Raw genomic sequence first — 14,040 nt, 5'->3', positions numbered from 1 at the left:
ATTTCTGTAGCAAATCTCCACCTTTCTTTTTAAAATTAACTTAATTTATTTTTTTAATTAACAGAAATTTATTTTTTCACCCTTCCATCTTCAATCCTACTTGGGAAAAAAAAAGAAAATAAAGCAAATTCCTTATACAACCAAGCAAAGCAAATTCCACTAATGGCTTATACAACAAAAGTATTAATGTCTCATCCCAAATCCATCACTTCTCTGTAATAGTTTATTTTCATTATCAATCCTCTAGAATTGTGAACAGTCATTGCACTAATAACACTTCTCATAGCTTTCCATGTTTATCTTCATAGTGCTGCTACATAAATTATTCTTCTGATTCTGCTCATTTCATTCTTCCTTAATTTATGGATGTCCTCAAAATTCTATATTTGTGTAATATTGATGCTATTATTTTTCAACTTTTTACTAAATATATAGAAAATAATCCTCATTCAGTTATTTTGATTTCTCCATTAAAACAAAGGAATTCAGTAATTTCAATTCTGTGGCTTGTATATTACTTCTAAAATGTATATGCATGAAGTAAATACATATACACATTACATGTAAATCTATAGAGAAAGAATGTAACTATTGTACTGGTTATAAATTATTCTCAATTTTTCCCTTTAGATTCATATTAAAAACACTTTCTTCATTTGAAAATTTGTGATCTTGGAAGTTTTCTATAAATTATTAAACACTGTTACTTAAGGAAAAAAGGGAGTCAGGATTAATTAAGGGCTTACCCATGTGCCAGATTCAATGCTAAGCATGGAATTTTAAAAAGAAAGACAAGGCCATGTTCCCTGACCATGAGCTCATATTAATGGAGAAAGCAATATGTAAACAATTAAGGATATATAAACAAGAATTACAGAGTAAATGGAAGGCAGTTTCTTAGGGAAAGACTAAATAATTAGTGCCTAGGAAGACCTAGAAAAGCATTCTAGAACAGATTCTGAAGTCAGAGAAAGTAAAAGACAGATGTGAGGGGACAGCATACTAAGAATGGGGTCAGCCAGTAAAAAGCCAAAGAAATGGAAAACAGATTATTATATCCAAAAAGCTGCAAGTAAGGCCAGTGTCACTGGATTGCAAAGTATGTGGAATGTAAAATATAAGAATCCAGGAAAAGGAAGGAGCTTTGAACAACAAAAATTTATATTTGATCCTGGAAGTAGAAAGCTATTGAAACTTCATGAGCATAGAAATGACATGATTAGACCTATGCTTTAGAAAAAAAAATCACTTTGACAGCAAAGTAAGAGAGAAAGAAAAGATAAGGCAGTTGGAACTATGCTCAAAAAGTTATCAAACTGTGCATACCCTTTGATCCAGCAGTGTTACTACTGGGCTTATATCCCAAAGAGATACTAAAGAAGGGAAAGGGACCTGTATGTGCCAAAATGTTTGTGGACAGCCCTGTTTGTAGTGGCTAGTAGCTGGAAAATGAAAGGATGCCCATCAATTGGAGAATGGTTGAGTAAATTGTGGTATATGAATGTTATGGAATATTATTGTTCTATAAGGAATGACCAGCAGGATGAATACAGAGAGGCTTGGAGAGACTTACATGAACTGATGCTAAGTGAAACGAGCAGAACCAGGAGAGATCATTATATACCTCAACAACGATACTGTTTAAGGATGTATTCTGATGGAAGTGGATCTCTTCGATAAAGAGAGCTTTAATTGATCAAAGATGGACAGAAGCAGCTACACCCAAAGAAAGAACACTGGGAAATGAATATAAACTGCTTGCATTTTTGTTTTTCTTCCTGGGTTATTTATACCTTCTGAATTCAATTCTCCCTGTGCAACAAGAAAACTGTTCGGTTCTGCACACATATATTGTATCTAGGTTATACTGTAATCTATTCAACATGTAAAGGACTGCTTGCCATCTGGGGGAGGGGGTGGAGGGAAGGGAGGGGAAAAATCAGAACAGAAGTGAATGTAAGGGATAATGCTGTAAAAAAATTACCCTGGCATGGGTTCTATCAATAAAAAGTTATTTAAAAATAAAAATAAAATAAAATAAAAAAGAAAAAAAGAAAAGACAAGGCAGGAAGACCAATTATAGTTATTTCAACAGTTCAGATAAAAAGTCTGGCATAGGTGACTAAGAAAATAGCAGTTTCTTTTACAGTAATATGGACATTCAGAAAAAGAGAGAGTTTCGGGGAAAAGATGAGTTCCATTTTGTAAATGGTAAGTTTGGGACATCTAAATCTGAATTTGTAAACAGTGAATTTGGGACATCTAAATCTGAAATATCCAGAAGCCATTGGTGACATGAGACTGGAGCTTAGGAGAGGATATCTAGATCAGGAATTATCTTCAGAGAGGATAAATTTCCCTAATGAAATAACTGGATGAGACAGAACAGAGTAAAAAGAAAAAAGGACCTAGGACAGAGGCTTGGGAGATCAACCACAATTAGCAGAGGTAATATTGAGGAAGAGATCAGTCAGTCCCTTCTCCCCCCCTCCAAAAAGACTACAATGAAACATGAGACAAAGAAAAAGAAAACTAGGAGAGAGCAGTATTATGAAAGCTTTCTGAGAAAAGAGTATCCAGAAGGAGATGGTCATCAACAGCACCAAATGCTGTAGAGGTATCAAGGATGAAGTAGAGAAAATGTCATCAGATTTGTCAATAACAGACCATTGGTAACTTTGAAGAGGGCTATTTTACATTAATGATGAAGTCAGAAGCCAGACTGTTGAAAGTTTAGAAGTGAGAAGAAAGGAAGTGGAGGCACCACTTATGGGTAGCTTTTTCAAGGGTTTAGCCATGAAGAGGAGAAAAGATATAGGATTATAGATCATGAGAATGTAGAATTTAATGAGATTGTTTAAAAACAGGGAGTATATACTCAGGAGTACTACATTCTGACTGCCTCTATTTCTTCAAAAGTATTTACTCATTGCTATTTATAAAAAAAAATTAGCATTTAATTCAATTAAAATCTAGCATACCTCAAAGGATATGAACAGACAATTTTCAGAGGATGAGATTGAAACTATTACCACTCATATGAAAGAGTGTTCCAAATCATTATTGATCAGAGAAATGCAAATTAAGACAACTCTGAGATACCACTACACACCTGTCAGATTGGCTAAGATGACAGGAAAAAATAATGATGAATGTTGGAGGGGATGCGGGAAAACTGGGACACTAATGCATTGTTGGTGGAGTTGTGAACGAATCCAACCATTCTGGAGAGCAATCTGGAATTATGCCCAAAAAATTATCAAATTGTGCATACCCTTTGATCCAGCAGTGTTTTTATTGGGCTTATATCCCAAAGAAATACTAAAGAAGGGAAAGGGACCTGTATGTGCCAAAATGTTTGTAGCAGCCCTGTTTGTAGTGGCTAGAAACTGGAAAATGAATGGATGCCCATCAATTGGAGAATGGCTGGGTAAATTGTGGTATATGAATGTTATGGAATATTATTGTTCTGTAAGAAATGACCAGCAGGATGAATACAGAGAGGACTGGCGAGACTTACATGAACTGATGCTAAGTGAAATGAGCAGAACCAGGAGATCATTATACACTTCGACAACGATATTGTATGAGGACATATTTTGATGGAAGTGGATTTCTTTGACAAAGAGACCTGAGTTTCAATTGATAAATGACGGACAAAAGCAGCTACACCCAAAGAAAGAACACTGGGAAACGAATGTAAACTATCTGCATTTTTGTTTTTCTTCCCGGATTATTTATACCTTCTGAATCCAATTCTCCCTACGCAACAAGAGAACTGTTCGGTTCTGCAAACATATATTGTATCTAGGATATACTGCAACATATCCAACATATAAAGGACTGCTTGCCATCTAGGGGAGGGGGTGGAGGGAGGGAGGGGGAAAAATCGGAACAGAAACGAGTGTCAATATAATGTAATTATTAAATAAAAAATTTAAAAAAAAAAAAATCTAGCATACCTAAAGTGTAGCTAAAAACCTGTAGACAACATTCTTAGAACTTTTGAGACATTAATGATGGCCTACGTCCATAATTTTCAATAAATATAAAAGAATATGTGCAGCTATGTCTTAATGAAGAGATCTAGTCTCAAAGTCAGAAAGTCCTAGGTTATAAGTGAGCCTTATAACTCTTGGGCAGAAAAGCCATTAAGTTGCAGAGAAGGTGCTGATCTATATTAAAGGAAGGAACAAAATCACAGATCCAGTACTTATCCCTGTATCTATAAAAGAGTAGAAAATAATTTCAATTTCAAGTGAACCTTAGATTTCTTATCTTCAATATATATATGTTTGATAACACTAGAATTTTGTGTTCAACACTATAGGTAGTCAATAAATACTCATTGGCTAATTATGCTACTACTAGATGAATGTGTGTCTTAACTAATCACATATTTTGGTTCATTATATTTTGAAATGACATTTAGGCATAAACATTACTTTTGGTTCATTATCTCTTGTTTTTGAAATGACATTTAGGCATAAATATTACCTTCAGGGTCATATAATAAATAAATCAATGAAGTTCAAGTTAATAGATTCTAAGTGGCAAAATGTCACCAAAAAAAAAAGAAAATGGAAGTTTTACAAGTAGGAACCCTTTTTTAGTTAACAATGTTACAAGCTTCAGAGGTACTGGGTTTTTAAAATATAACTGAAAGATATGAGAAGGTATTTTGAAAAATAAAAGGCTATTATAATTAAAAAAGAAAAAAGAATAGTGCTAGGAGGTTAATTCATTTTTTCCATGAACAGATTACTAAATTAACACAGATAATTACAAATAGACCATAGGTATCCTATATAAATACCCAGTAGGGTAGTAGAGACCAAGAGCTAGACACTAAACCTTTCCTTAAGGAAATATTGCAACTCTCCCATACTAAAAAGCAGGCATATCTAGGCATTTTATTTTATATATTATTTTGAGTTCATTAGCTAACTTCTAAATTTTGCCCTTTTACTATAGTTAAACTAGTCTTTAAACTTAAGTGATGAGCATTCTGGATTTTATCTTTAAACTTGAGGTACTGCTTCAATCTAAAATTTGACTAGGTATCAAAGTAGCTATTTTTCTAAAATACAACACATACAGAGCAAAGGACACAAATTAGAAAGTACTGAAGCACTTGACACAGGTCCTCTCTGAAACTGAATTCCCCAGAATAAAGCCCATTTTACAAGTTAACGTAATTTGAATAATTGTCTATAAACTTATACGTGTGTGTACACACACACACACACACACATACACATACATATATATATACAAGTGTAACAGAAAAGTAAAAAGTAATTGACCCCTTCCCAATAAATTTTTTTCCTGACAAAAATATGATAAATTATACAGATATCAAATTTTTAAAAATTATTTGATCAGGGCAACTAGATACAGTGGATAGAGTATACCAGCCTGAAGTTAGGAAGATCTGAGTTCACTCAGACACTTAACACTTCCTAGCTGAGGCAAGTCACCTAACCCCCAAATTTGATAATTACCCTATCCTTTGCACTATATCACTTCTAATCAACAAACAAATATTTACTAAGTGCCTACTGCATGCTAAGCACGGTACTAAGTGATAAAGATAGAAGAGAAAGAAAGAGAAAAGAGAAGAGAAGAGAAGAGAAAGAAGAGAAGAGAAGAGAAGAGAAGAGAAGAGAAGAGAAAGAGAAGAGAAGAGAAGAGAAGAGAGAGAAGAGAAGAGAAAGAGAAAGAGAAGAGAAGAGAAGAGAAGAGAAGAGAGAAGAGAAGAGAAGAGAAGAGAAGAGAAGAGAAGAGAAGAGAAGAGAAAGACTCTAGTCACAAAGAGCTTAATAAGGGAGAGAATAAGTAAACATAAAAATACAGGATTGTACCAGAAATCTTAGTGCAGTTTTAAGCTATTATAAAAGCAAAATAGAAAATGAATAAATAAATATGTGTGTATATGTGTGTGTATAAAAAGATATATATACGTATATACACACACACACACACAAAGACAAATACACACACACACACACACAACTAAATTATATTTCTAAATATAAATTATGTAAGTTTTTGCATGAGGGCTAAAACCAAAAGTTCTAACAACTATTATTTTTTTAAAATGATGTGATACTATTAACATGTTGTAAGTACAATTTTCACATAACAAATCAAAAAATTTTAAGGCAATTCTCAAATCAAAAACACTAAAAATAGTAAAATTGAAGGTTAACTCACTTACAAAGATGATCAAATTTAAACTTACCATGTGTGGAGCACTGATTGTTGCTTGGAAACCTGTAAAACAAGGAGAAAACTATTTTTATGTTCAATTACAAAAAATAATAGCTTAAGACAGAAATCTGTTTTTCTTGTCTATCCATTTTTATTACAAAGGTTTGGGCATTTTTTTCCTATTCAATGATGGAAATGGAAAGAAAATTTAATTTTTAAAAGTAAAAATAATACCTTGCCCAAACAATTCTTTCAGTTTCTGTAAATAACCACTTTAATTTTGTTTTTCTGTCCTTGGGAAAGAAATTTTAACAACTTACTGTGTGTGTAATTGCTCCAAAAAACAACTTAGCAAAAATTAACATTAGACAAAAATCTACATTCTGATTTGTTACCATGATGACAAATGAAAACAATTTCACTGTTCAAAAAACTATCCATTTTTGCAAAGTAAAAAAAAATTTGCTCACTTTCCTCTCAAAATTATAAATACTGACTTAAATGACTACAAATCACTGACCAACTTTTCCAAATTCAATTCATTACTTCATATTCCACACACTTATAGAAGAAAAAATCATTTTATAGAGCTAGAAATTTGAGCAACTTAAAATTATATTACCTCAAAATGCTATAGCACTATCTTGAATTTGCAAAGTCTGTCTGGTTCTCTGTCTTATCAACTTACACAATCTTGTCCTCAGCATGATTGCATTCTGTCACAGTTGCTTCCTCCACAACTATTTACCTGCTTCCTCCTCTGAAGCAGTTTTCGCTGAGCTGTGGTAGCAGGTGCCTTCAGGGTTCAGAAGCTCCCCATAATCTTCTCTGCGGGGAGTTACAATGCTTCATAAGAAGAAAGCATGGCAGTTGGTGGAAAGAATCCTGAAGCGCTTCTAAGCCTCAAAGGCGCCTACTGCCAAGGCTCAGCAGTTCAGCAAAAACCTGCTTCAGAGAAGGAGGTAAGTAAGGAACTTTCTAAAAACAAACACAAGCAAAAATTAAAAAATGCAGAATAAAAGAAGCAGAGAGGAAGATAAGAACTATTGTTATTCTTAGGTCTTCTAAATATTTGCTAAAATAAAAATTTTAATAGTGGTATGTAAGAGAATTCTAAGCGATATGACCAATGACCCTACGTCAGTAAATATGCAATAAAAAGTTCAAAAGTTTTCACATATAAAACCTTAATATTTTTTTTTAAAAATTTTAAAAAGAAGATTTAAAAAAAATATATCAGACTATGAGCAAAGAAAATTTTCAAATAGTTTGGCTAATGGGATCTGATTAGGAACAAAATTCAAACTACAAATGTAGCAAGGGGATGAGTCACAGAGTCCTCAAAGAATCTTTTCACCTGGAAAAACTACCATATAAGAATACATGACTAAAGAACAAAATTTTCTGACAGCCCAAAGCTTACCTATTGATTGTGGAGAATCCATGTAGGGATTACATTTTGCATAGTGAGCACGGTCTGTGGCCAGCATTACTTCAAATACTTTCTCTGACTTGATTATTCCATTTTCTGAAATATGGTAATGCAAAAAATTTTACAATAAAAATATTAAGATTCCTTTCATTGAGTTTTAAAGCAAAAATAATTTTTCATCAGCATTATGGGGGAAAGTGTATATATTGACTAAGTAAATTATAACATATTAATAAGATAACTAGCTTTTAAAATTATTTAAATGATTTAACTCAGTTGACTTAACACATGTAACTGGAGTGGTGGATTCAAATTTTGTTTTGTGAGATGTTGTCTCAATTTCTTTACACACAAAAATGAGGGATTTAGCTAAATAATCTCTCAGATCCTTTCTCTAAATCCAGTTCCCCACACTTTAATAAGCAATTAATTTCTCACTGTAATATTTATTCCATAAAGAGTTTTATGAATATACATAAATTTAATTTTTATACTGCAGATGGGTGGGAATTACGGAAGACCACAAAATAAATATGTTTGTTCTTGAAATCAAGAAGAGAGAAGCAACAATATAATCAACAAAAAATCTCATATAATAAAAGGCTTTAAATTTTGTTCACCTACTTTTTAGGAAAAATTATTTAATTCAACAGAGATTAGTAGATACAAAGTAATTAGAAAAGACAGTACTAACACCAAGGAGGTTAGGATATTCAGGAAAGGCTTAAGACCAAATGGGAAGTGATATATGAGCAGTCTCAAAGACAAAAAAAAGATCAGAAGAGGCATCGAGGTAAAGAGGCAGTGCACAGAGAACAAGTTTATGCAAAAGCATACAGTCTAATCTGGATGAACTATGAGACATCAAGAAGTGGATTAATATAAAATAAAGTTAAAAAACATAGTAGCAGGCAAATTGTTGGAAAGCTGTGAATGCCAGGTGAAGAAGTTTATCTCAGTTCCAGGGGATGGGGTGGGGGGGTGGGGAAGCCACTGATGGTTTTTTAATAGGGGAGTAACACAGTCAAAAATTATTTTGAAAAGAAAAATTAGGCAACTATAAATTGGGTGGATTAGAAAGGAAATGAATCAGGAAAACTATTTAAAAAACCACAACAATCTGGTCAAGGAAAGTATTATGGTCTTGAAACTTTATTTCAAGAGGATATGAGCAAAGAGGAGACACATGGATGGATACATGACATCAATCAGTCAACATACTTAACTACTATGTACCAAGCATTGTGCTGAAGAGATATAGCTGATTTGGCAAGCAACTGGATGTAGGAGATTGGGAGGTGAGGGAAAGAGATGAGTCAAGGGTAACATCTGGACTTGCAAAACTTGGTACTCTCAACTGAAATAGGGAATATTTGGAGTAAGGTTAGTTTAGAAAGGAAAACACTTCAGACATATTTCATTTGAGACACCTATGAAATATTGGGTAGGAAGTATATAAAAAGCAGTTCACAACATGGACCTAGAGTTCAGGAAAACATCATGGTTGGACAAATTAATCTGAAAAGCATCTGCAGAGAGATAATCGAATCTATGGGCACTGATGATACTAGTTTAGAGGAAGAAGAGAGCCAAGGATGGAGGATGCCCACAGTGAACATAAAAGACCGAAAAGGAGCCATAAAACATGTAAGATAGGAGAACCAAGGAAGAGGAGTAGCTGAAAAATCTAGAGAAACAGGTTCAACATATCAAAGAGATGGTTAAAAAATATATACAGGGGAGAAAATAGGATGGAGGGAAATACAAAACTAGTAATCATAACTATGGATATGAATGGGATGAACTCTCCCATAAAATGGAAGCAAATTGCAGAGTGGATTAAAAACAGAATCCTACAATATGTTGTTTACAAGAAACACATGTGACACAGAGAGACACATATAAAGTAAAAGGAAAAGGCTGGAAAAGAATTTGTCATGCTTCAGATTAAATAAAAAAAAAAAAGCAGAGGTAGCAATTCTGATCTCAGATAAAGCAAGAAAAATAGAAGGAAGAAAAGGACATCTTGATAAAGGGTCCTGTGAACAACAAAGTAGTAACAATACTAAATGTAGATACATCAAAAGTAGTAGAGCACACAAATTCCTACAGAAGATATTATGCCACTTACAGGAAGAAATAGACAGCAAAACTATATTAGCAGGGGATTCTCAACCTTTCCCACTCAGAACTGGACAAATCTAACCACAAAATAAGCAAGAAACTAGGGAGGTTAATAGGAAAATCTAGATATGATAAGACCTCTGGAGAAAACTGAATAAACAGAAAGGAATACACATTTTTCTAGGCAGTGCATGGCACCTATACAAAAATTGACTATATTAGGGCACAAAAACCTCACTATCAAATACAAAAAGCCAGAAATATTAAATGCTTCCCTTTTCAGACCACAATGCAATAAAAATTATATTCAATAAAGGGCCAGGGAAAGATAGACTAAAAACCAATTGAAAATTAAATAATCTAATTCTAAAGAATGAGTAGGTCAAACAAATAAATGACAAAAACAATCCATAATTTCATTCAAGAGAATGACAATAATGCGACAACAAACCAAAACCTATGGGATGCAGGCAAGAGAAAAGAGTAATGGATAGTGTCAAAGACTGCAAAGAAATCAAGGATTAGAACCGATGAAAATGTCATTAGATTTTGGCAAAAGATCTCTGGTAAACTTAGAAAGTACAAAGTAACCAACCATATTTGAGTCCAATTTGCATTTTCAGAACTTTTAAAGAGTCAAACATAATAGATAAGTAAATATTTGATAATGATGATTGTTGTTTACTCTGGGAAAAATAATAGACAAATATTTTAGGAATTTTCACAAAAATAAACTCTGAGGACATTTCAAAAAGGGAAATTGGCACATATAGCAATTCTGAAAAAGGATGAAGAAATATAGGTCCTCATGGGTTTTGATCTGATCACACATATAAGAATGACCAAATGGATGAAGATAACATCAATTTGAACCCCATGCAGCTTGACTATCAGTATGTATTTGGGATAGAGTACAAATAGACATTGAGTTAACCCAACAGTTACACAGGGATAGAAGAGTACACCCTTTAGAAAGTTGTACAACTCCAATAAGGACCCTAAGCATTTCCTGGAAATAAAAGTCCATCTTTTTGATGCCAACATTCTATCAGTATTGCCATGTAACAGTAAATATGAATATAAGAATCTGTTAAGAACTGAAAATCAAGGGCAGTACAGAGTACATATGTGAGCAGGTTATAATATATAACCAATGGAGAACTCTAAAGCGCTAACATAGCATCAGAAGTATAAGAAGATAAGATGTCCAAGTCACATGGTAAGAGAGATGACAAGTATGTCAAAGTGTTCCTATGGTATCCTAGATTGGTTATTAATAAGGAAATTAATGCCTTGAAAGGGACCCCTATGGTAAGTTTATGGAAGGATATGGACAAGAGTTTTCACAAGATAACCAGAAATGAATGGATTGCAATCTGCATCTCTAAAGAAAACAAAATTGTAACAATTCCATTTATTTTTGCTTGGCTCATGCAGAAATGTCAAACTGGGGAATAAAGAAATGAAAATAAGGTAGATTAAATGGTAAATTGGTAGGAGGAGGTGGTAACTATCAAGATATGCACAAATTTTCAATTTTTTACAAAAATAAGACTTCTGTAATAATGGTTCTAAATTTATGGCCAAGGCACAATAAAATGGTGATGTGGAAATACTGTAAAGATTACAGTATCACAGCAAATTACCAAGAGAATAAATATTTTATATAACTAAAAAAAGGAACACAATTTCACTTGGGGTAACAAAAAGGAATGGAACTCAAGAGAAATAATATGAAAAGACAAAATAATAAAGAAGGCGTATAACACAACCAGACCTCAAACGATATTATAAAATAGCAATCATATTAAAACTATTTAGTGCTGGTTAAAAAATAAAAATTATAAAAATGGAATACATTTAGATAAGCAAGAATTAGATACAATTAAGAGCAATAGTTTAGTTTTTAAAAAGCCAAGTACATAAATTACAGGGGGAAAGTCTCCCTAATTGTCAGGAACAGCTAGAAAATAGAGCAATTGGGGTTTGACATAAATTAGGTTTAGAAAATGGGGGATATGCACAAAATTTCAATTCTTTACAAAAATAAGACTTCTGTAATAATGGTTCTATATAATATAAAAATGCTATAAATCACTTTAAAAAAAATAGGAGAAATAAACAGGTTTCACTGCACACCCAGCAAATTGGCAAAGATGACCAAAGACAGGAATAGTCTATGTTGGAGGGTTTGTGAAAAGACAGGAGCACTTATGATAGATTTAGACTTAGCTCTTTGAATTGATCCAACCACTTTGGGGTGGGGGGTGGGGGGTGGGGGGAAAACTGGAGTTAATCAAAGAAAATAGTTAAAATGCTCATAGTCTTTGACCCAGAGATTCCATTATTAGGTATTTACATATTTATCCCAAAATATCCATATTACCAAAGCGTTTCTAATAGCAAATCAAGTGGCAACTAAGTTGAATTTTTAAAATAATTGAATATTATTATTATGCTATAAGAAATGAATATGAAGAACAAAGTGGCATGGAAAGATATGAACTGATAGTGATGCAAAGTAAACAAAACTAGGAAAAACAAAATATACACTAAGAACAAATGTAAAAAATAACAATCAAAAATTCATTCTGCAAAACTGATTTTCAAACAATCCCAAAGAAGAAATATGAAAAGGCACTTCCATTCCTCTGTAGCAATACTATAATATAAGACTTTTCTGGTACATTGGTCTGATATAGTACTTTAAACTGTTTTTTCCCCCTTTTTGATTCTTAAGGAATTCATAAAGAATGATCCTCTAGGAAAGGGAGAAAAAGGAATATACTGAGAAATGCAGGTAATATAAAAAGAAGAAAATTATTTGTAAAAGAAAAAAATTACAGTAATGGTTTCATCTTACACCACATACTACAATAAGCTTGTCAACATATACAAGATCTGAACACAAAGTCATTTCCATTAAATAATTAAAGGAGAACAAATACTGTTGCAACTAGAGCTAGCAATAAAATTCTTAACTATAACAATAACAATAACTATAACTATGATAAAAGTCATAAAACAAAATAGAAAATTTCAATTATTAAACTGTAAAGACTCTTATACAAGCAAAATCAATCCAAAAAGAAGAAACTAACGTGATTTTAAAAAACCTTTATAACATACATCACTGATAAAAGCCTGATATCCAAGATATAAAGGAAATTAATACAAATAAATAATGCTAATTATCATCCTCCATAAGCAGTCAAAAGATAGCAACAATTTTCAAAAAGAATTGCATTTATAAATATCCATATGAAAACATGTTCCAAATCATTAATAAAGCAAGGCAAATTATAATTTCTGTGTCTTAATTATCAGCCCCTCCCCTCCCAAACTAGTAAATATAAAAACAAGTGGCTACATATGAAGACAAGCACATGATTGCATTATTGGTGGAACTATGGATTGGTTGAACAATGCTGGATAACAATTTAAAACTATGCAAGAAACATGACTAAAACTTCATTTAAATTGATTCAGCAATTCCACTCCTGAGTATTAATGATCCCCACAAGATGATAAAAGACAGAAACAAATTTCCAGTGTGTATAAATATGCAGCATTTTTATGGTAGCTAAGAACTAGAAACAAAATGGGTGCTCGCTGACTATAGTAAACCAATTGTGTTATATACATATAACAGAATATTACTATGCAATGAGTTCTAACAAACATAACGGATTCAGGAAAATATGATAGGATTTTTATGATTAGAGTGAAATAAAGCCAGAAGAACAATAAGGAAGTGAAACTCTAAATTAACTAAAATACTAATAATGGTCCCAGACAACCAATGGAAGTACATAGTTCCCTACTTCTCAAAGAGAAAAATATTAAAAAGCATCAGTAAAAATTAAAGGAAAAAAAAGGAACTTCTATCCAACATGGGCACTTGAACATAAGGTCCAGTTCCCACATACTTCTAAATTCTAACAAAACCTAAAAATAGCACCAAACCAAACAATGATCAATACATTCACAATAAGAACCTATAGTAGATGATTCCATTTACCTAATAAAAAAATGTTAGCAAAAGCCTAAAGACAATAGGAAAGGGGACCCTGCCAGAAAAGCCAGCAACCATTATCAACAAGTAGAAGACTCTCACAAGAAAGTGCTAAATTTGTAAATGAATAACCCCAACTTTAGAAGGCACCAAAAGCAACAGCAATCAGTCTGGATCTAGTAGTGTGCACAGATCAGGGTACCTCAGCATTTTCAGGTCTTGAGGAAACTGAAAATTCAGCACTTTGAACCTGAAA

General features: G+C 32.7%; 1 protein-coding gene across 4 annotated transcripts in view; it reads right to left on the bottom strand.

Annotated features, from left to right (window-relative positions):
- The window catches only part of PCMT1 (protein-L-isoaspartate (D-aspartate) O-methyltransferase), a 93,384-nt gene that overhangs the window by 16,751 nt on the left and 62,593 nt on the right, over positions 1–14,040 (bottom strand). For all 4 annotated transcript variants that reach the window (XR_007953653.1, XM_051997932.1, XM_051997930.1 and 1 more), the window contains exons 2-3: positions 7,637–7,741; positions 6,245–6,276 (exon numbers count right to left, since the gene is read on the bottom strand). Coding sequence is in view for 3 of the 4 variants with exons in the window: in XM_051997932.1 (XP_051853892.1) it covers positions 6,245–6,276; positions 7,637–7,741 (137 nt within the window). In the remaining variant the exon portion in view is untranslated. The remainder of the gene's footprint in view (positions 1–6,244; positions 6,277–7,636; positions 7,742–14,040) is intronic.

The sequence above is a fragment of the Antechinus flavipes genome, chromosome 4 (assembly GCF_016432865.1).
Source record: "Antechinus flavipes isolate AdamAnt ecotype Samford, QLD, Australia chromosome 4, AdamAnt_v2, whole genome shotgun sequence".
Classification (NCBI taxonomy): domain Eukaryota; kingdom Metazoa; phylum Chordata; class Mammalia; order Dasyuromorphia; family Dasyuridae; genus Antechinus; species Antechinus flavipes.
This window is presented reverse-complemented; position numbering and strand designations above follow the sequence as displayed.